The 18,468-nt window shown below is 59.3% G+C and overlaps 3 protein-coding genes across 5 annotated transcripts in view; 2 read left to right on the top strand and 1 right to left on the bottom strand.

Moving 5' to 3' along the window:
- Positions 1-2,316: 2,316 nt before the first annotated feature.
- On the top strand, positions 2,317-5,889 carry RPL19 (ribosomal protein L19). Its single transcript, XM_027666413.1, has 6 exons — positions 2,317-2,424; positions 2,827-2,933; positions 3,461-3,583; positions 4,305-4,425; positions 5,065-5,175; positions 5,695-5,889. Exons 1-6 carry the CDS (start codon positions 2,420-2,422, stop codon positions 5,816-5,818), a joined length of 591 nt encoding a protein of 196 aa, XP_027522214.1. The 5' UTR covers positions 2,317-2,419; the 3' UTR covers positions 5,819-5,889.
- Positions 5,890-6,899: 1,010 nt separating this feature from the next.
- LOC113958281 (transcription factor CP2-like protein 1) lies at positions 6,900-10,421 on the top strand. The gene is made up of 15 exons (XM_027666408.1): positions 6,900-7,026; positions 7,121-7,272; positions 7,368-7,438; positions 7,896-8,001; positions 8,069-8,175; positions 8,270-8,422; positions 8,614-8,724; positions 8,811-8,908; positions 8,981-9,035; positions 9,121-9,214; positions 9,294-9,384; positions 9,474-9,550; positions 9,722-9,867; positions 9,949-10,000; positions 10,085-10,421. The coding sequence occupies exons 1-15, from the start codon at positions 6,944-6,946 to the stop codon at positions 10,120-10,122; spliced, it is 1,434 nt and encodes a 477-aa protein (XP_027522209.1). The 5' UTR covers positions 6,900-6,943; the 3' UTR covers positions 10,123-10,421.
- A 1,345-nt stretch (positions 10,422-11,766) lies between these two features.
- The window catches only part of FBXL20 (F-box and leucine rich repeat protein 20), a 31,777-nt gene continuing 25,075 nt past the window's right edge, over positions 11,767-18,468 (bottom strand). For all 3 annotated transcript variants that reach the window (XM_027666410.1, XM_027666412.1, XM_027666411.1), the window contains exons 11-15: positions 17,890-17,950; positions 17,130-17,174; positions 16,060-16,116; positions 15,034-15,246; positions 11,767-14,191 (exon numbers count right to left, since the gene is read on the bottom strand). In XM_027666410.1, the coding sequence (XP_027522211.1) occupies positions 14,084-14,191; positions 15,034-15,246; positions 16,060-16,116; positions 17,130-17,174; positions 17,890-17,950 (484 nt within the window). In that variant the 3' untranslated portion in view covers positions 11,767-14,083. The remainder of the gene's footprint in view (positions 14,192-15,033; positions 15,247-16,059; positions 16,117-17,129; positions 17,175-17,889; positions 17,951-18,468) is intronic.

The raw sequence follows: 18,468 nt of genomic DNA, 5'->3' as shown, positions 1-18,468 counted from the left end.
CCCTGACGGTACCGGCTGTTGGAAAGTTAAAAATTCCTTTGCCCCCCGCCCCAGCCCCCTCCAGGGGGGTTTTTCCTGCTACTATCCCGGCTCCCGGGACAGCTGACACCACATTTTCCATCCTCAGCCCCCATCCATCACCAGCACCGTGAGGTGCTTCCATAGGGAAGGGGGGGTTTGGAGGGGGAGGAGCTGCCCCAGGTCCCACCAGCGATCCTGGGACACCACCCCAGAGCCCCCCCCCATACCCGGAAAAGCTCCAGGTGTGGGAAAATCATTGCCCCCCAACCCCAAACCTACTCGTCTCCTGCTTTTCTCACCTCTCCCAGGCCTGGACCACGCGGAGCTGAAATCCCTGGAGGGTCTGGGGGCGTCCCAGGGGGTGTTCTGGGGGGCTGGGGGGGCCCTTCCAGCCGGGATCGTGCCCGGGGGCGGGTGCACCATTCCCTGGCACCGCGGGGGAGCACAAGGGAATTACGGCACCTCCTTCCTGCTGCCGGAGCTGCTCCTGCTCCCCGGGGTAGGGGGGTGCTCCCCGGGCCCCCCCACTGCTCCCAGGACAAGCTTGGTGGGCATCCAGCCATGGATATGCCCAGGAAACCCAATGGAATGAGAAGAGAAGGGATGGCAAATCCCCTGGAACAGCACAAGCAGCAGCATCCCTACCTGAAACTCCTCAAACTCGGGGTCAGGGGGGTCTCCTCATCCCAGAATCCTTGGAAAGCACGAGGTGACACTTCCAAAGGGACAACATCCCACACATTGTCCCGTTCCCATCCCGGAGCTCCCCCGATCCCAGTGGAGAAACCCCGGGGCTGGCAATCCCAAGCCGAGCCCTCTCCCGCCTCAGGAGCCTCCAGATTGGGCTGTTTGTTTAAGGAAAATGATGAGTCAGTTTTTAAACAGCAAAAGCCTGTGTTTATCCGTGTTTTTCTCGGAAAATGAACCAAAAATCTGTCGGCAGAGGCTCCTCTCCTCACACCATATGTTGGGAGCGCGGCGGCCGCCAGATCCCGAGGGAATTGTCAGCATCCCATCTCCGGAGGGTTAATGAGGTGATCTTGGGCTTAACAAGGTGCTTTTTGGGGGGTTTTCACTCTCCAGCCACTCCCAGCTGGAAGGAAGGAGGAAAAACCGCTGCAAAAACAGGAATTGTTTCACATCAGGGCAGTGAAAAAAGCAGCGTTTTTGCTGGATTAAAGGTGGATTTAAGGCAGGAATTCAGCCCTGAAGACACCCCTGTGTTTTTAGGCCAGTCACAATCCATACATTAGCATCTCCCAAGCTTTCCCTTTTCCAGGAACTCTTTAACAATCTGTTCCCAGGGAGGCTCCAGCTCTTTTCTGGGTCACATCAGGAGCCGCCAGGCCCCTTTCCAGCCTCACCACGGCGTTTTTGGGGTAGGAAACATCATCCAGCCTGTCCCTGCCTCAGTTTTCCAGCGATGGATACACCCAGACCTCACTCATGTCCAACCACAGAAAACTGGGAAGCTGGAATGTTCTGTGCCAACTGTCACCTGCCCCATCAGGAGGTTGTTTCCCAGGAAAACATGAATTCCCTTTTCCCAGCAGCGCCAGAATTGCTAGGAAAGAGGTGGAACTTGATCCTCAGCTGGGACAGTGCAGGATCTGAGATCCCAGCTGAGCTTTTGGGGTGAATTCTTGGGAAAGAAGGAAAGACAGGGATCCCATTCCCTGCTGGTGTTGAACTCATCTGTAAGGAACGTTTGCCTGGAGGGTGAGTGTGGGATGGGGGGATCCCCCCAAGCGAGGGGCCAGGACAGGACCAGTCCTCCCAGTATGGGCCAGGCTGATCCCAAGACAGGGACAGACCTGGACTGATCCCAGGACACATCCAGGACTCCCAGTATGGACCAGTCCAGGCACAGCACAGGGCCAGGACTTCCAGTATGGGCCCGGCCGAGCCCTGCACCCTCGGCCCTGCGCTTCTCGCGCCACCAGCGGTGCGAAGGTACCCCCTAACCCCACTGCAGTCCCTCCCAGCGCTCCCAGTCCCTCCCAGCGCTCCCAGTCCCTCCCAGCGCTCCCAGTTCCCCCCAGTCCCCCCAGTCCTCTCCACGTGCCTCCCACGTCCCCCTACCGCGCATGCGCAGCCTCCGCCCGGCCCTTCCCGCCACGCGCACGCGCTGGACTGTACCACCCCTTCTCCTCTGGAGGGGGGGGCAGGATGGACCCACATCCCTCCCGCACATCCCTCGTGGGTCTCCGCGCCACGCGTGTCTTCTCCATATGTAAACACGCATAATCTCACTATGTCTGTTCCCTCACCTCGCTCTGAGTGGCCCCGAGGCCGCTGCAGATTGCGGGGGGGGGGTGCGGGTGGTACGTGCCGCGGGCCGTGGGCAGGGCCAGCACCGCCTGCCCCCCCCTCTCCCTCAGGCCCGGGCGCCGCAGCCATGAGGTGGGACCGGGGCCTGGGCAGCTCCCGGGGGCTGCGGGGGCCCGGCAGGCACCGAGGAACACCGGGGAGGGTGGTTTGAGTACCGGGGAGGGGTCCTGGCTGTGCCGCGGGGCTGTCCCGGGCGCTGCGAGGCGGCTGCGGCCTCTTGGGGCCTCGCGGGAAAATGGCGGAGGGGGCGCGATGGCGGCGGGGGCCGCGCTGAGGGGCCGGGAGAGGGTCATGAGGAGGGTCTGGGGATGCGAGGGGCCCTGAGCGGGGAGGGCACGGCGGTCTCGAGCCCTGCGGGCCTTGGATGCGCCTCTTGGATCCCACGGGGCCTCAGGCAGGGCCCTGAAAGGGATGAGGGGGGGGTCCCTGAGGGTGGTGCAGAGCCCCCCTGATCCCTGTCCCTCCCTCTCCCAGTATGCTCCGGCTCCAGAAGAGGTTGGCCTCCAGCGTCCTGCGCTGCGGGAAGAAGAAGGTGTGGCTGGATCCCAATGAGACCAACGAGATCGCCAACGCCAACTCCCGTGAGTGGGGCATGTCCCGGGAACTGGGGGAATGTCCTGGGCACTGGGGGGAAATATCCTGGGCACAGCCCTGCCCGAGGGGCCCTGGGGGAAAGGGATCCACCAGCAGAGCAGGAAGAGAGCTTTTGGGAGGCTCAGTGACAGCGAGGTTGGTTTAGAATCATAAAACCATTGAGGCTGGAAAAAGCCTCCCAGGATTGTCAGGCCCAGCTTTTGCCTTAGGTGAAATTCTGGCTCGGGTAAAATTCTGCCACTCGAGGGGCTTTTTTTTTCCCTGCCTTAAAGTGGGGTTTCCAGGGTTTTCAGAGCTCCCTGGTGCACTGTGATGAGATAATCAGTGAGGGAACTGGGGAGATTCTCTGGGAGACTTGGGAGAGAGAACGGAGCAGCTCCAGCAGCGTGAGGGGCTCCGTGGGGAGACCCACCTTCCATGGCACTCCCAGCCTTCACCCAGGTGGGACAAGGAGGGGGGGGGGTATCTGTGCTCACCTGAGGGCTCCAGAGGAGGTGTTGGCCGTGTTTTGCAGGGCAGCAGATCCGGAAGCTGATCAAGGATGGGCTGATCATCAGGAAGCCCGTGACCGTTCACTCCCGCGCCCGCTGCAGGAAGAACACGCTGGCCCGGAGGAAGGGCCGGCACATGGGCATCGGTGAGGGCTGCACCCCACACACACTGGGGGGCACGAGGGACCCCTAGGGGCAGCCCCCACCCTGCAGAGGCCACGTGCCAGTCTGAGGATTCCAGCATTTTAGGCTACCCCTAAAATTCAGCTTCCTTCCCCCCCCCCCACCCCCCCAGAGCCTCCCCAGTGGGGACCCTCCCGAGCCCCCCAGTTTGGCTGTGACTGTTCAGTCCTTGATCCTGGGCGGTTCAATCACTTCCATCACAATCCAAGGCTCTACTTTTTTGTCTTTCAAAAACCTCCCTCATCAGCTTAATTTAAAAATTAATGTTGTATAGGAAGATGTGAATATCAGTTCAACGTGGCTGACTCTGATGATTGCAGATATACATCCCCCACCAAACTAGAGTTTAAATATTTAAAGTAATATTAATGTTAAAAATAATGTTGGTGGACTTCACTTTTATCTCTTTCACATACTAAGCCTTTACTTATCTGTCTAGAAATTCAGTAAGGATTGCCACACACAGGGACCCCCAGGGCTGATGGGGAGGGAACCTCTGGGAATGGGGTAAATCATCCACTTCCCCTGGTACCTGGTCCTGCTGCTCCCTGGGTTTGGCCACAGAGATGGAAAACCCTCGGCTTGGGCACGGATGGCTTTTAACTCGAGCTGAAGAGGGGGATTAAACGCTCTGGGAGGAGTTTGGGGTTTAACTGGCGGGTTTTGGGGCTCGTCCTCCCCCAGGTAAGAGGAAGGGCACGGCCAACGCCCGCATGCCCGAGAAGGTCACCTGGATGCGGCGGATGCGGATCCTGCGGCGGCTGCTCCGGAGGTACCGCGAGTCCAAGAAGATCGACCGGCACATGTGAGTGTGGGCACGGGGCTGGGGGGCTCTGCAGGCCCAGGGGGGAAGGACACAGGGTTTGGGGGGGCTCTGCAGCCCTGGCAGGAAGGACATGGGGCTGGGGGGAACAGGGAGCTGTGAGAGGACTGGAGCTCACACCAGGGAACCCCCCGGAGCTGGGTGAGGCCCCCACAGGACACCCCAAGCAGCTCCTTTCCAGACCCATCCCAGCACTGGGAATGGACAGACAGACAGGCACAGCCTCCCCCCCCCCGAGCTCTGCACAACTTCTGGGCTTACCTGGAAGGGCTTAATAAAGGGAGGGGGGGGCCCACCCAGAGGAAATGGAGCTGAGACCCTCCCACCTCATCACAGGGGTGATGGGACCACCTGGGCACGGGATTGGAGAGGCCCCCGTGTGTGACATTCCCCTTGTCACATCCCAGCATCAGCACCCGTGGACACCCCACCCCCGTGTGTGACATTCCCCTTGTCACATCCCAGCATCAGCACCCATGGACACCCCACCCCAGCGTGCACCCCGTACACCCCCCCAGTTTACATCCCACACACCCAGACCCCCTTCCTGCCTCACCAGCTCCTTGGGAATGGAGTTAAACCCTCCCTGGGCTGATGTCCCGCCCCGTCCCACCCCCGCAGGTACCACAGCCTGTACCTGAAGGTCAAGGGCAACGTGTTCAAGAACAAGCGGATCCTCATGGAGCACATCCACAAGCTGAAGGCCGACAAGGCCCGCAAGAAGCTCCTGGCGTGAGTGCTGCCCCTGGGCAGGGGGGGTTTGTCGGGAGTGACCCCTCCCCGTGGGTCATTCCAGCTGGATTCTGGCCCTGGTGGGAGGGATCGGTCCCGAACTGGGCAGGGCTGGCTGGAAGCAGAGAAATGTGGGATCCTGGTGGAGTTTTGTGTTTCACTGGGGGGTTTTAATGCTCAGAGAGGGGGAAACTGGGAAATTCCTGAGCAGCTGCTGGAGTCGGTGAATGATTGACCAGGGGAAACTGGGAGGGATCCCAAAATCCTGCTGTGTCCTTGGTGGGGGGGAGAAGCTGAACAACTTCACCCTGGGCTTCAGTAAAGGCCGTGACCCCACACAGCCCCTGCTGGCTCCTCCCGGGCCGGAGCGAAGGGAAAACCCCGAAATCCAGTGGGAGGGACGCGGGTGCTGGAGCAAGGCTGGTCTGGGACAGCGGGAGGAGATTGGGGACAGGGGTCAGGGTGGTTTTGGGGCTGTTTGAGGTGCTCCTGGTGCACCCAGACCCCTCGATCCCGCAGGGACCAGGCGGAGGCGCGGCGCTCCAAGACCAAGGAGGCGCGGAAGCGGCGGGAGGAGCGGCTGCAGGCCAAGAAGGAGGAGATCATCAAGACCCTCTCCAAGGAGGAGGAGGCCAAGAAGTGACCACGGGCTGTCCCTTCCAGGGAGCGTTTTCCAGCTTCCAGCACCCAATAAAAAAACATCCGGGACCCCTCCTGCTGAGTGTCTGTGTCTGGAGCGGGGAGGGATGGGATGGGGTGGGGTGGGGTGGGATGGGATGGGATGGGGAGGAGCTGCTGCTGCCTCTGCTCCCCAGTTTGGGGCTGGATCCACCCCTGGGGCTTCCAGGCAGGATTGTGGGGGGCTCAGGGAGCCAGGAGGTCCTTGGATCCATCCAAAATCCCCCCAAAGGCTCAGGGCAGAGCTGATGGCCAGGGGAAGGTTTTGGGGGTTCTGCACCCTCAGAGGAGAAAGGACCCAGAATTAGGGGAGGGGACTTAAGGTGGAGCTCACAGCAGGGAACCCCCCAAGGGGTGGGTCTGGTCCCACCAAGACACCCCAAATTCCCCAAGGAGCTCCTTACCAGACCCATCCTGGCCCTGGGGATGGATGGATGGATGGACAGACGGACACAGCCTCCCCCAAAACTCTGCACCACCCCTGGGCCCACCTGGGGGGATTTATAACCTTGCGGGGGGTTATAAATGGAGCTGAGACCCTCCCAGCTCATCACACGGGTGGTGGGAACACCTGGGCACAGGGCTGGGGGGGGAGGTCGAGTGTCCCCAAAGTGTGACACCCCCTCATGTCACATCCCAGTGTCACCCTGAGGGGGGGAGAGAGCACCCATGGACAACCCCCCCGAAATCTGCACCCCAGGGAGGGGCTGGTTCCCTTAACCCCCCGGGGGGGGGCTCAGTGAAACACCCTTTTTCTCCACAAAATGAGCCAAATCTGAGGGAAATTAAAGGAATTAAAATGAGGGACACACACACCCACACCAGGGGAGGGTGTCCTTGGCTGGGACAAAGGGACTCGGGGAGCCCCCCCCCGTGTGTCCTCCCCTCCCTCTGTGACAACAAACACGGTGCCCCCTCCCCCCCCCCACATACTATTTACTGTCAACACCTCAAACTGGGCCAAACTGGGCCCAACCCCGCTTACATCACCCCTCCCTGTGCCTATAAAGCCATGGGGGGGGGGCACCCGCCTGTCCCTCTCTGCTGCCACCCTGTTCGTTGGGTGTCCCCCCCTTGAGTCCCCCCCAAAATGCTCTTCTGGCACGGCCAACCCGACCACTACTGGTCCAGCGCCGGGGACATGTACCCCCTCCCCCCTTCTGGGGTGCTCAGGTACCGCCCCCACCCCCCAAATCCGATGGTTTTGGGGGGAAACCGAGGCACGGCTGGGTGCCCAATCTTTTGGGGGGGGGATGTTTTCCCGCAGGGACCCCCCAGTCCTGCCCTACCTGAAGCAGGAGGAGCCCAACGGCATCTCCACGTCCCAGCCGGAATTCCCGGCGTTCCAGTACATCCTGTGCGCCCCCACCTCCCCCGCCGTGAGGCACCACGAGGAGACCCTCACCTACCTCAACCAGGGTGAGTCCGGGGGGTCTCTGGGGGCGGGACGCGCCCCCTCCCCGGGGGCCCCCCCCCCCCTTTTTCCCCCCCCTTTGCCCCCCCCCCCCCCCCAGGGCAGTCGTACGAGATCCGCATGGTGGGGACCCCCCGGGGGGACCCCGCAGAGGGACGGAGGATGGTCAAGGTGAGCCGGGGCGGGGACCCCTAGAATGGGGAGGGACGTGGGGAGGCTCAGGGCAGAGCTCTGGGCAGTCCCGGTTCAGCTGCGCCAGAGCCTCCGTCCGGAGTCAGTTCTACCCCAGTCCAGCCCCAACTCGGCCCCAGTTCTGTCCCAGTTCTACCCCAGTCCAGCCCCATCTCAACCCCTGTTCATCGCCAGCCCTGTCCCAGTCCAGCCCCATCCCAGTTCTTCCTCATTTCTGCCCCAGTTCGGCCCCACCTCAGCTCTGGTCCGGTCCCAGCTCAGTCCCATTCCAACTCCAGTTCGGATCGGGTTCAGCTCCAGTTCAGCCCCATTTCAGCCCAGTTCAGCCCCAGTTCAGCCCCGTCCAGCACAGTCTCCTGTGGGGCCGTGTCCGTGGGCTCAGCCCGTGTCCGTGTGTCCGGCCGTGGGCTGAACCCGTGGCTGCCGCTGTCCCCAGAGCGTGGTCCGGGTGTCCTTCCACGACCGGCGCCTGCAATACTCGGAGCAGCAGCAGCTCGAGGGCTGGCGGTGGAGCCGCCCCGGCGACCGAATCCTCGACATCGGTGGGTGCCGGGGCCGGGGCAGCCCCGGGTTGGGGCTGCGGGGGCCGCGCTCACCCCCCTCCCGCAGACATCCCGCTCTCCGTCGGCGTCCTCGAGCCCCAAATCCACCCCACGCTGCTCAACACGGTGGAGTTCCTGTGGGACCCCTCCAGGCGCACGTCCGTGTTCGTGCAGGTGGGAGCCAGGGGGGTTGGGGGGCTCTGAGGGGTTGGGGGGGGTCCCAGAGGCCGCCCCCGACCCCGCTGCCCCCCCCCCCCCTCCCCCGCAGGCTCACTGCATCAGCACCGAGTTCACGCTGCGCAAGAACGGGGGGGAGAAGGGGGTCCCCTTCCGCATCCAGATCGACACCTTCGGGGCGGGGGGCAAGGGGGACCCCCCCGAGCACCTGCACTCCGCCAGCTGCCTGGTCAAGGTGTTCAAGGTATCGGGGGGGGGGCACCAGTGACCCCAGTGTGACCAGTGCCCCCCGTACTGGGAAATCCCGCCCTGAGCGCGGGGCAGCGCCCGCGGCAGAGCCGGGGGTGGGTGGGGGTCTGGGCACCCCAGAGGTCCGGGTGCCTCAGGGATCCGGAGTCCCGGGGGTCCCGGGGCCGCCCTCACCCCCCGGCACAGCCCAAGGGGGCCGATAGGAAGCTGAAGACGGACCGGGAAAAGGTGGAGAAGCAGCCGCCGCTGGAGCGGGAGAAATTCCAGCCGTCCTACGAGAGCACCGTGCTGGCCGAGGTGGGACCCGGCCCCGGCGCCCCCTCCCCGCGGGCCGGGGGTGCCCCCCCCGGGCCCCTCTGGCCATGACCCCCCTCCACCCTCAGTGCGCCCCGTGGCCGGACGCTCTGGGTGCCCCCCACAGCCCCCCGGGCACCCCGGGACTGCCGACCCCGCACCCCTTCAAGCTGCTGAGCCCCGAGAGGTGAGTGGGGCCCCTCGGGACCCCCCCCCTCGCACTGTTGGGGTCCCCGCTGAGCCCCGGCCCCTCCCGCAGGGGGGGTGTGTCGCCCGCCTGCGCTGCCGAGGGACCCGCCGAGAGTCCCGGCGAGGTGAGGGAGCCCCCCGAGAGCCCCCCCGGGAGGGGCTGGGTGGGCTGAGGACGCGCCCCCTCTGAGCTCCCCCCCTCCCCCGCAGGCGCTGAGTCCCTGCGCGTCCCCCCTGGAGACGCAGCAGTGGCTCCTCCGGCGCCGCTTCTCCGCCTGCGCCCGCGTGTTCGCCAACTTCACGGGTGAGACCCCCGGCCGGGGTGGGAAGGGTGCAGAGCCCACCCCCCCCATCTGCCGCCCCCTGACCCCCCCTGTCCGCAGGTGCCGACCTGCTGAAGCTCTCCCGGAGGGACCTGATCCAGATCTGCGGGGCCCCCGACGGCATCCGCCTGTGCCATGCCCTGGCGGGCAGGTGGGCTCCTTTTGGGGACCCCCGGCAGGCTCCGGGAGGCCCGGCCGCGTCCCGAGCCCCCCCTGCCAGACCCTTCTCTGCCCCCTTAGGTGCCCGCGCCCCCGGCTGACCCTCTACGTGGCGCGGGAGCCCGGCGGGGCTGAGGGTGCGGAGGACGGGGGCTCAGGTGTGTGTGAGGGGGCTCAGGTGTGTGGGGTGAGGGCTCAGGGGTGTGGGATGGGGGCTCGGGGTGTGTGAGGGGGCTCATGGTGTGTGAGAGGGCTCAGGTGCAGGGCAGAGCAGGGATGGAGGGTGGGCGCTCACAGCACCGTCGCCATCCCATCCCGTCCCATCCCAGGGCTGTACCAGGAGCTGCACCTGGAGCAGCTGACGGTGGCCGAGCTCACCGGGAAGCTCGCGGAACTCCTGGGGCTCCCCCCGGGCCAGATCCTGCGGCTCTCCCGGCAGGGACCCTCCGGCATCCACGTCCTCGTCAGCGACGCGGTGAGGACACGGGGACACCCAGGGGGTGACAGACACGGTCCGGGCCCCCCCGGCCCCTCTCACACTCCCCGTGCCCCGCAGATGCTCAGGACCCTCCAGGACGAGACCAGTTTCGTGGTGGCGATCGCCAAAGGTACCGGGGGGGGGGGCCGCGGGCGGGCGGGGTCGGGCGGGGGGCGATCGGTGGCCCCGGCTGAGCCCCGTCCCCCCCGGGCAGCCCCCGGCTCCGAGGGCTTCCAGCTGCTGCTGCGGTAGGACCCGGCCCCGGAGCTGCGGGAATCCGGGAAGGGACAGATCCCACTGGAGCGGAGCTGCTGGAGCCGCGCCGGGATGGAGAGAGGAACCCCGGGATGGAGAGCAGAGCCCTGGAATGGGGAGAGGAGCCTGGCATGGAGAGTGATCTCATCCCTGTGGTGCCCGCGGGGGTTTGGCATCCCCCCACCTCAGCTACATATAATATATATCCATATCTACAGCTTTGCTTTCAGTTAATGCATTATTATACCCCCAGCGTCCAGGAAAAAACACAGATCACACCATTAAAACAACATTTCCCAGCTCTCTGCACCACGGACCCGAGGGAGCAGCAGGACAAGGCTCAGCTCCCACACCCAGTCCCTCAGATTGAGCCCCCTCCCCGAGGAAAAAATAGGTTAAAAACCCTGACTGGGACAGAGCTGGAGCTGGGAAAGGGAAGAGGGATTTGCACAGAGGAGGGAAAGAGGCTTCTCCTCGATTTTCTCCATTATTTTACTCCCCCCAAGCTGCAGCACAAGGAGCCTCTGCCAGGATTTGGTACAGAGGGAGGGAGGACAGAAACCTTGAGGTGGAAATTAAAGCTAAAGGGAATACCCCCCCCACCACAAAAAAACCCACCCTTCAACCACACAGTCCTTCGCCAGAAGAGGCCAAAATGTTTTAAACCTAATTTTTCAGGACACTGTCACCAAGAACTCGAGAACAAGCCAAGAACTTTGTCACACTGACACCCCCTGTCCAAAAAAAAACCCCAAACCCAAAATCAATCCAAACCCCACGACACCGTGGGCCAGCCATGAGCAACACAGAGAAAACCAAATAAAAATAAAGAGGAAATTACAGTGAGGTTTAGAAAAGAGGAATTTGTCCAAGTCCTTGTTTGAAACCAGCCCGGTGAGAGCACATCATGCTCACCCCGTCCTCCCCCTCTGTGGGAGCACTCATGGGACTGGGGTAAAAAGTGCCTCAAAAGAGCAGAAAAGCCTCGTTTTTGGTTGCACTGGATCTGCTGGAGGATCTCCTAATCCAGTAGGTCTGGGGCTGATTCTCTGGAGAAATCCCTTTGTCCCTGTCCCGTCTGCACTCCGAGGGCACGGGGAGGCCCAGCAGGAGTTGGGAGCAGGGCAGGAGCTGGAAGGCAGGTCCAGGTCACAGGAAAACTCTGCTGGGAGGTGGGAACAGACAGTCCAGCCCCCACCCCAGGACTGGGGACACAACCCAGGAGGTTCCCAAGGGAGGACAGGGAACAGCTCTGGGGAGGGACTCGAGGAGCTGCCCCAGCTCGGTTTGGCACCAGGGTGGGATCCTCGTCCAGGCCTGGACTTTTAACACCTCAAAAATCACAGGATGGGGCAATTCCTCTAAATTTTGGGAGCAGACTCCCAGTGCCCAACACACTTCACAGCCACCTGAGGGGGGTTGAGCCCCCCACCCCTCACCAGCCCCTCGGGAAGGATCCCAGGGTTGGAGCAACCTGGGGCAGTGGAAGGTGTCCCTGGGGGTGTCCCTTCCCACCCAAAACATTCCATGACTCCATGCCAGGGGTTCACACACCTGGAGAACCCCCAAACTACCCCCCTCCCCCCCCAGGTGCAGGAGGTGGATTTTCCTGCCCAAAGTTATCCCTCGGGTGAGACAGGGCTTGGAAAATGGTGTTTATTGGTACTTATAAATACAAACATCAGGAAGAGTCCATTTGAAGACGGATAATTGATTTAAAAGGACACTGTCAAGTAGTTTTGAGCTACCTTAATGCTGCCACCCTGGTTGGCAAACAGAAAAAGAGAATGCTTTGGGTTCTGTGTTCTTGAGTTTTCCCCGGAAAACTCTGCTCTGTTCCAAAGGAATCCAGTCAGCCAACTACACCCCGCCTCCGAAATCCCACTTTTCACTCTCCCCTGCCACAGTATGAACTGAACAAAGTGTTTTGTTTTGCTTTTTTTCCCAGAGTTGTGCAAATCCTGTGATTGCTGGGTGATCACCATCCTCTGCCACCCTGAAACCTGGAGAAAGTTCTGGAAATGAAGCCACTCTCTCTCTCTCTCTCTCGAGGAGAGAGGGAGAATCCACAGCGCTAAAGGGGATTTGAATAAATATAAGGGATTAAAAGCATCTACAGGAAGGCATTGACAGTATCCTTTTAACCACAGCAGCCTGGAGTTCCTCCCAGCAGACCGTGAGCACAGACTGGGGGGACTGGGGGGAGGTGGAGGGAGTGCAGCCCCCGGGGACCCTCCTGTGCCTGGAGAGCCTGGGAAGCAGCTTGTTGTCCTTGGAGCAAACTCCTGGTGAGAAAACAACCCCCCCAGACCCCGGGAGAGCCGTTCCTGGTGCTGCACCTGCTCTTCTCCCTCCAAAGGAATTCCTCAGGGCCGAGGGGAGGTTCAGCCCCAGCCGGGTGGGAATATCCACGGACACGAGGGCTCCTTCCCTCCAGCGGGAATGACTGACACAGCTCAGCTCCCCCCGGAGCCTGATCCAGGCCCTGCCCCGTTAAACCCTTGGGATCTGCCCAGCAGTTCCACCCCAGGCACCTGGAATGCCCGGATCAGTCCGTGCTCTCCGTGCTCCCCTGGAGCACCTGCGCTGATTTTGCCTGAAACGCCCCCAAAAACAGACCCCAACCCCCCACCCCCCTTCCCTCCCTCCCCCCCAGAGCTGGGCCTGGCTCATCCCAACCCCTTTCCATCCCTGTGGGTCCTCCCAGGGGCTCCACACTTACCTGTGGAAGGTGGGAAGGTCGGGGAAAGCCCCCAGTGCTCCCTGGAGCCAGGGTGGATCCCAGACCTGCTCCATCAGGGAATCCTTATTTCTTCACGAGGGCAACAAGCAAAGAGGTTCTACTTTGCTTTTCCTTGGGGATAAAATGAAGGGATGGAGGGAAAGGACAGGAGGAGGGAACTTACAGTCGTTGGAACACAGACTAGAACTTTATCCCTGTATTGAGAATTATATATAAATATATATATATATTATTCCCTGTATTGGGAATTATATCCTTGTCACTGGGATAAAACCTGAAATCAGAATAAATTTGGACACCCAATCCCTGCTCAAACAGGCCAAGAAATCCCATGAGAGCCCAGCCTGAGTTGCAGCTCAACCTGCTCCTTAAAAACCTTCCCGACAGGCTCAGGCTTCTCCTGGGGAGAAAAATTTCCTTCTTAAAACTGAAATTAAGGATTCATCACTTTGGGCTGGGAGATGTCAAAGAAATGACTGAATTAAAAACCCGCTGAAAGGAAAAAAAAAAAACCAAAAAAAAAAGGAAAAAAGCAGGAGGTGGGGAGGGTCAAAAAATCCGACATCACAGATTCCAAGGTCTACCACAACCACCTGGGAAAGCCTCCGAGCTGGACAGTGTGGATATGGGAGAGACACGGGAGCTTCCCGTGTGGGAGCACAGGGGATCCCTGGCTCCCAGGTACATCCTGGGTTCCAAGTAAATCCTGGCTCCCAGGGGGAATCCTGGCTCAGCAGCTGCTCCTTCACTCCCTCGCTGAAAAACGGACGTGGAGCTTGTTGGGATTTTCAGGTTTGTTGGGGTTTTTTCCCTCCTGGACAACGGCTGCGGGGGTTAAAGCGAGTCCCTCTCCTCTCCCCCAGCCCCCACTTCCAAGGATTCTGGTTCCCATTCCAACCCCACCAGCAGCATCAGTCATTCCGGGTCGGAAGCCCTCCCGTCTTTCCCGCAGGTTGGGGGGGGGTTCAGCTGAGCAAGCCCAGCAGGGATGGGCCGGGATTATCCCGATCCAGAGCTGTCCCAGCTGCGGCTCCTGCCGAGTCCCCGTTCCCGCCGGCACAGGGGGGATCCCGGGGGGCTCCGGGGGGCTCCCAGCCCCGTTCACTGGCCCTCGCAAACGACACCGGGATCGCCTCCCTCCAAGATACTGGTGTGTCCCCCGGAATGCCACGGGCGCAATTCCAGCCTCAGTTTGCCAGGATGAGCATTCCAGCGTCATAGGATGATGCAGCATCTGCAGAAGCGCTGTCGGCTCCCGCCCACCGAGGGCGGGGGGGTCACCGGGGCGAAGTAGGCGTGGACCTTGATGTTGGGGAGGTGGGTCTGGAACGGCAAAGACGGGGCAGGGAGAGGGGTCAGAGGGGGTGGAGCACACCTGGATCACCTGGGCCACGCCCTGAATCCAGGGGGGAGCACTGAGGGTTCACCTGAGGGATCCCCCCCCAAGGAGGGTTACAGGGAATGAGGAAGGAAGGAGGTTTTTTTCCTATCCCATTAATCCTCTGGTAGCTGTGGGGGACAGAACATCATCTCCATCCCTGGAGGTGTCCCAGGCCAGGCTGGAGCAACCTGGTCTGGTGGGAGGTGTCCCAAGGTCCCTTCCAACCCAAACCATTCCATGATTTTATGACGTTACTTGGCAGACCCACATTCTCCCTGCAGATAAAATGTGATCAGGACTCTTCCTTTACAGAGGGAGACATGGATTTGGGAGGGGATATTGTGGAAAAGTTTCCCCCTGTGAGGGGGGTGAGGGGCTGGAATGGAATTCCCAGAGAAGCTGTGGCTGCTCCATCCCTGCAGTCCCAGGCCAGGCTGGAGCAACCTGGGATAGTGGGAAGTGTCCCTGGGGGGTGGAACTGGACGAGGTTTAAGGTCCTTCCCACCCAAACCACAATTCCATGACATTCAGATGCACCAAGGATGCTCTCCCAGCCCAGGTGATGATGGCTCCTCCCATGGATAACCCCCCCTCCCAGGTGATGAGGGCTCCTCCCATGGATAAACCCCCTCCCAGGTGATGAGGGCTCCTCCCATGGATAACCCCCCTCCCAGGTGATGAGGGCTCCTCCCATGGATAACCCCCCTCCCAGGTGATGAGGGCTCCTCCCATGGATAACCCCCCTCCCAATCCCGGCCGGAGCGGCGCCTCCCTTCCCGCTCACCCTGAGTCTCTTGATCCCTGCCCGGGTGATCTGCTGGCAGTCGTACAGCTCTATCCTCTCCAGGCTGTGGCAGCTCTTGAGGTGCTCCAGGGAGGCATCAGTGATGAGGGGACAGTTGTCCAGCTCGATCACCTCCAGCCGGTCGTGGGCGCAGGCGCCGTTCCCGAGGTGACGGATCCCGTCGTCCGTGATCAGCTCACAGTGGGATAAACTCTGCGCCCAAACACAGCGAGTTCGGGGGTCACACGCGGCTCCTGCCACCCCAAAATCCAGCCCCGACCTCCCTGGGGACACGAGGGAGGGTGGGTTGTGTTGGGTGGGGCCGGGCTGGTTTGCAGAGTGGATTTTAGGACTGGTCTGTGCTCCCTGCCGGCACTGGAGCCACTGGGCTCTGTGGGCTCTGTGCACTCAAGGGGAAAATTTCCAGTTGGAGTGGATAAAAACCATTCCCCATGAGGGTGGGGAGGCCCTGGCACAGAGAAGCTGTGGCTGCCCCATCCCTGGAAGTGTCCAAGGCCAGGCTGGAGCAACCTGGGACAGTGGGAGGTGTCCCTGGCCATGAACTGGACAAGCTCCAAGGTCCCTTCCAACCCAAACCATCCCATGATTCTATGAATGGGAAAGGCAGCTCTGGAGGGATGAGACCCACAGGGTGGCACAGAAATCCCACAAACACTCCTGCAACAGGAGAACCCACCTTTGGGACACCTTTGATCTCACCCACTGTGGGAAGGGCCCTGGAATTGGGTCCAAGAACCAGCAGGAACACGATGGTACCACTTGGTGTGGGTTTTTTTTTTGGGGGGGGGGGATTCAGCAGATTCCACTGGGAATTCTGCTCACAGGAGAACCCCGTGTCCCACAGCCCTTCTGTGGGATCAGTGGGAGCAGCAGGGGAGGGACAAGAGGTTCTCAGGGTCAGGTTTCCAGCAGAATCTTCCAAGCGGTTGCAACACGACTGTGAAGTCAGAGAGGGTTTAAGATCCCTGTGTTTCAAGTGCTGGAAGTCTCCCTTGGAATACTCACCAGGACTTGGAGCCGTGGACAGTGTATGGAAAGCTGGATTAGGGTGCTGTCTGTTATCTGGAAGAGAAAAGGGCCCCTTAACTTTGGGTGTGGTGCACAACGATTTAATTTTTCCTCTCTATGAATAAAAAAATGGCAGAATTTTCCCAAATCCCTGAGTTTTCCCCACAGCCACTCTCCTGAAGCCCTCAGGAACTCATCTCCTCATGGAATCAGCTCCTGCCCTCTGCAGGCAAAGGGACCAGTGGGTTGTTCTTAAATTCCTCAAGGAGCTGAGATCAGCTCACAATTCCAAGAGGCAAAGGAGCTCCCGGGTGTTCAGGAGGGCTCAGGATCCCTCCCACAGCCCATGGATTGTTCCTGGTTTTCTGCAGGAAGAAGGAGACTCACACAATGGTTTCTAACCCCAAGGCCCCCCAGGGAGCTGCCTGGGATGGGTTTGTGTCAGGCCAAGGCTTGGTCCTGCTTCCCTCATTCCTTTTTTTGGGATCCTTTTCCGTCCCTTCCCGTCTGGACAGGTGTCATTTCCTCCTGGCAGCTCCTGGATTTGTGCCCTGGGAACCCCAGGAAGGCAGAACCCCAGGCCAGGCTGTCCCCAGGGAGGAACCACAGCCCCGTTCCCTCCTAGGGCTGGATCCACTTCCAGTCTATCCTTGGGGCTGGAGGTTTTTCCATGGGATCTCAAGTCAATCCAACCCTTTTCCCTGTAAATGCTGCAGCCCAGTTTGATTCCAGCCCTCTACAACCACTGTCCCAACCACCTGCCAGAGGAAAATCCCATCATTTTTAGCAACATATGGGTGTAAAGATCATTCCCTGGGATTTCATCCCACATCAGAAATCCCACCTCACACGTTCATGACATGACCTGACATCCATTACCAATAAATATTTATCATTTACAGCAGCAGGATTAAAATGAAATGCAAAACAAGGATAAAATCCAAATTTTCTTCTCTAAATCCAGCCAGTCTGACTGCTCAGGATTCTTAATCAGGTTCTAATCTGGAGACAATCTACTAATTTTTCACCAGCTTTCCACACTGTGCCAAAAGGGAAACATTTCCTACCTGGACACACTCTTCCAGGTCCATTTTTTCAAGCTCATGGCAGTTCTGGGAATAAAGAGAAAATCAAACACCCAAACTCAGTGTAAAGCTCAGACAATAAATATAAATATAGATATAAATACAGATATAAATATATAGATATAGATATAAATATAACCACCACAAAGACAGTTTTCTTTAAAAATTAGGGGGTTTTCTCCATGAAATATCAGGACTGGAAGGAAATTTTCCCTCTTCTTTAAGAACAGCACCAAGGATAGTGAAGGAAATTTTGCTCATTCAAAGGCACAGAGGGTTTTAGTGGTAATTAAGGTAATTAAATTTAGGGTCATGTGTAGGCAACAGAGATGAACCTCAAAAACCAAGCAGTAAAGTCTGTAACTCCCAAGTATTTAATGTTTCATGTGGTTTGGATGTAACCCCTCCCAGATCTGTGGGTCCATGCCAGAGATCCCATAAACCTTTTTACAACCCAGATTCCATAAATCCTACTTTTTGTAACTTAAAGAGCCCGTAAACCCCAATTTTTGCAATTTAGACTCCACAAACCCTATTTTTTTTGTAACTTAGCTTCCACAAACCCTTATTTTTGTAACTCAAAGACACCACGAACCCTAATTTTTGTGACTTGGATTCCACCCAAACACCGAGATAAAAAATTTTCACAAAATCTACTGGAGTTTTTTTGGGGTTTTTTCTTTTTTTTTTGTTATTTATCCCAGAAAGAAAGGAAGAGGGGAAGGAGGGAAGGAGCCCTTACCCTGGCCAGGGTGGTGAAGCCCACGTCGGTCAGCTGGGAACACCTCGCCACCTCCAATATTCTGCAGGGAGAGAGGAGCCATGGAAGGGTCCCAGAATCCCAGGAGGATCCCAGGAGAATCCCAGGAGAATCCCAGGGGAATCCAAGGAGGGATCCTTGGGGATCATCCAGTGCAACCCCCCCACCCAGGCTGGGGGACACTGGTGGGGTTGGAATGTTCAGACAGGGGGATCCACGACCACCCTTGGGCAGCTGCTCCCCATGGAATGAAGCTCTTCCTCACGTTGAGGAGGAACTTCCTGGGTTTTAGTTTATGTCCTGTCACTGGGAAGAGCCTGGCACTGCCTTCCAGCTGTTTCCAGCTGTTTCCCAGAGTTGTAAGAGGAGAATTACTCAGTGGGTACCAAGGCAGGAGCTCGCTTACTCCAGCTTCACTCACAAGAGTTTAAAAATCAGAAATCTGATTTTTAACCAGGTTTTAACCAGGAATCTGGTTTTTAACCAGATTTTTAACCAGCTTTTAACCATGAATCTGGTTTTTCCTCTGCTCATCCCATTAAAAAAAACACCTGGATGAAG

This window comes from Corapipo altera, unplaced genomic scaffold, assembly GCF_003945725.1.
Source record: "Corapipo altera isolate COAL_440 unplaced genomic scaffold, ASM394572v1 200, whole genome shotgun sequence".
NCBI classification, from domain to species: Eukaryota; Metazoa; Chordata; class Aves; order Passeriformes; family Pipridae; genus Corapipo; species Corapipo altera.
This window is presented reverse-complemented; position numbering and strand designations above follow the sequence as displayed.

Coding starts and splice junctions, on each gene's coding strand:
- LOC113958281 (XM_027666408.1), top strand. CDS start 6,944: ATGCTCTTCTGGCACGGCCAACCCGACCACTACTGGTCCAGCGCCGGG. Junction 7,027..7,120: donor CCCCCTTCTGGGGTGCTCAG/GTACCGCCCCCA, acceptor GTTTTCCCGCAG/GGACCCCCCAGTCCTGCCCT. Junction 9,215..9,293: donor CGTGTTCGCCAACTTCACGG/GTGAGACCCCCG, acceptor CCCTGTCCGCAG/GTGCCGACCTGCTGAAGCTC.
- RPL19 (XM_027666413.1), top strand. Junction 3,584..4,304: donor GGGCCGGCACATGGGCATCG/GTGAGGGCTGCA, acceptor GTCCTCCCCCAG/GTAAGAGGAAGGGCACGGCC. Junction 4,426..5,064: donor AAGAAGATCGACCGGCACAT/GTGAGTGTGGGC, acceptor CCACCCCCGCAG/GTACCACAGCCTGTACCTGA.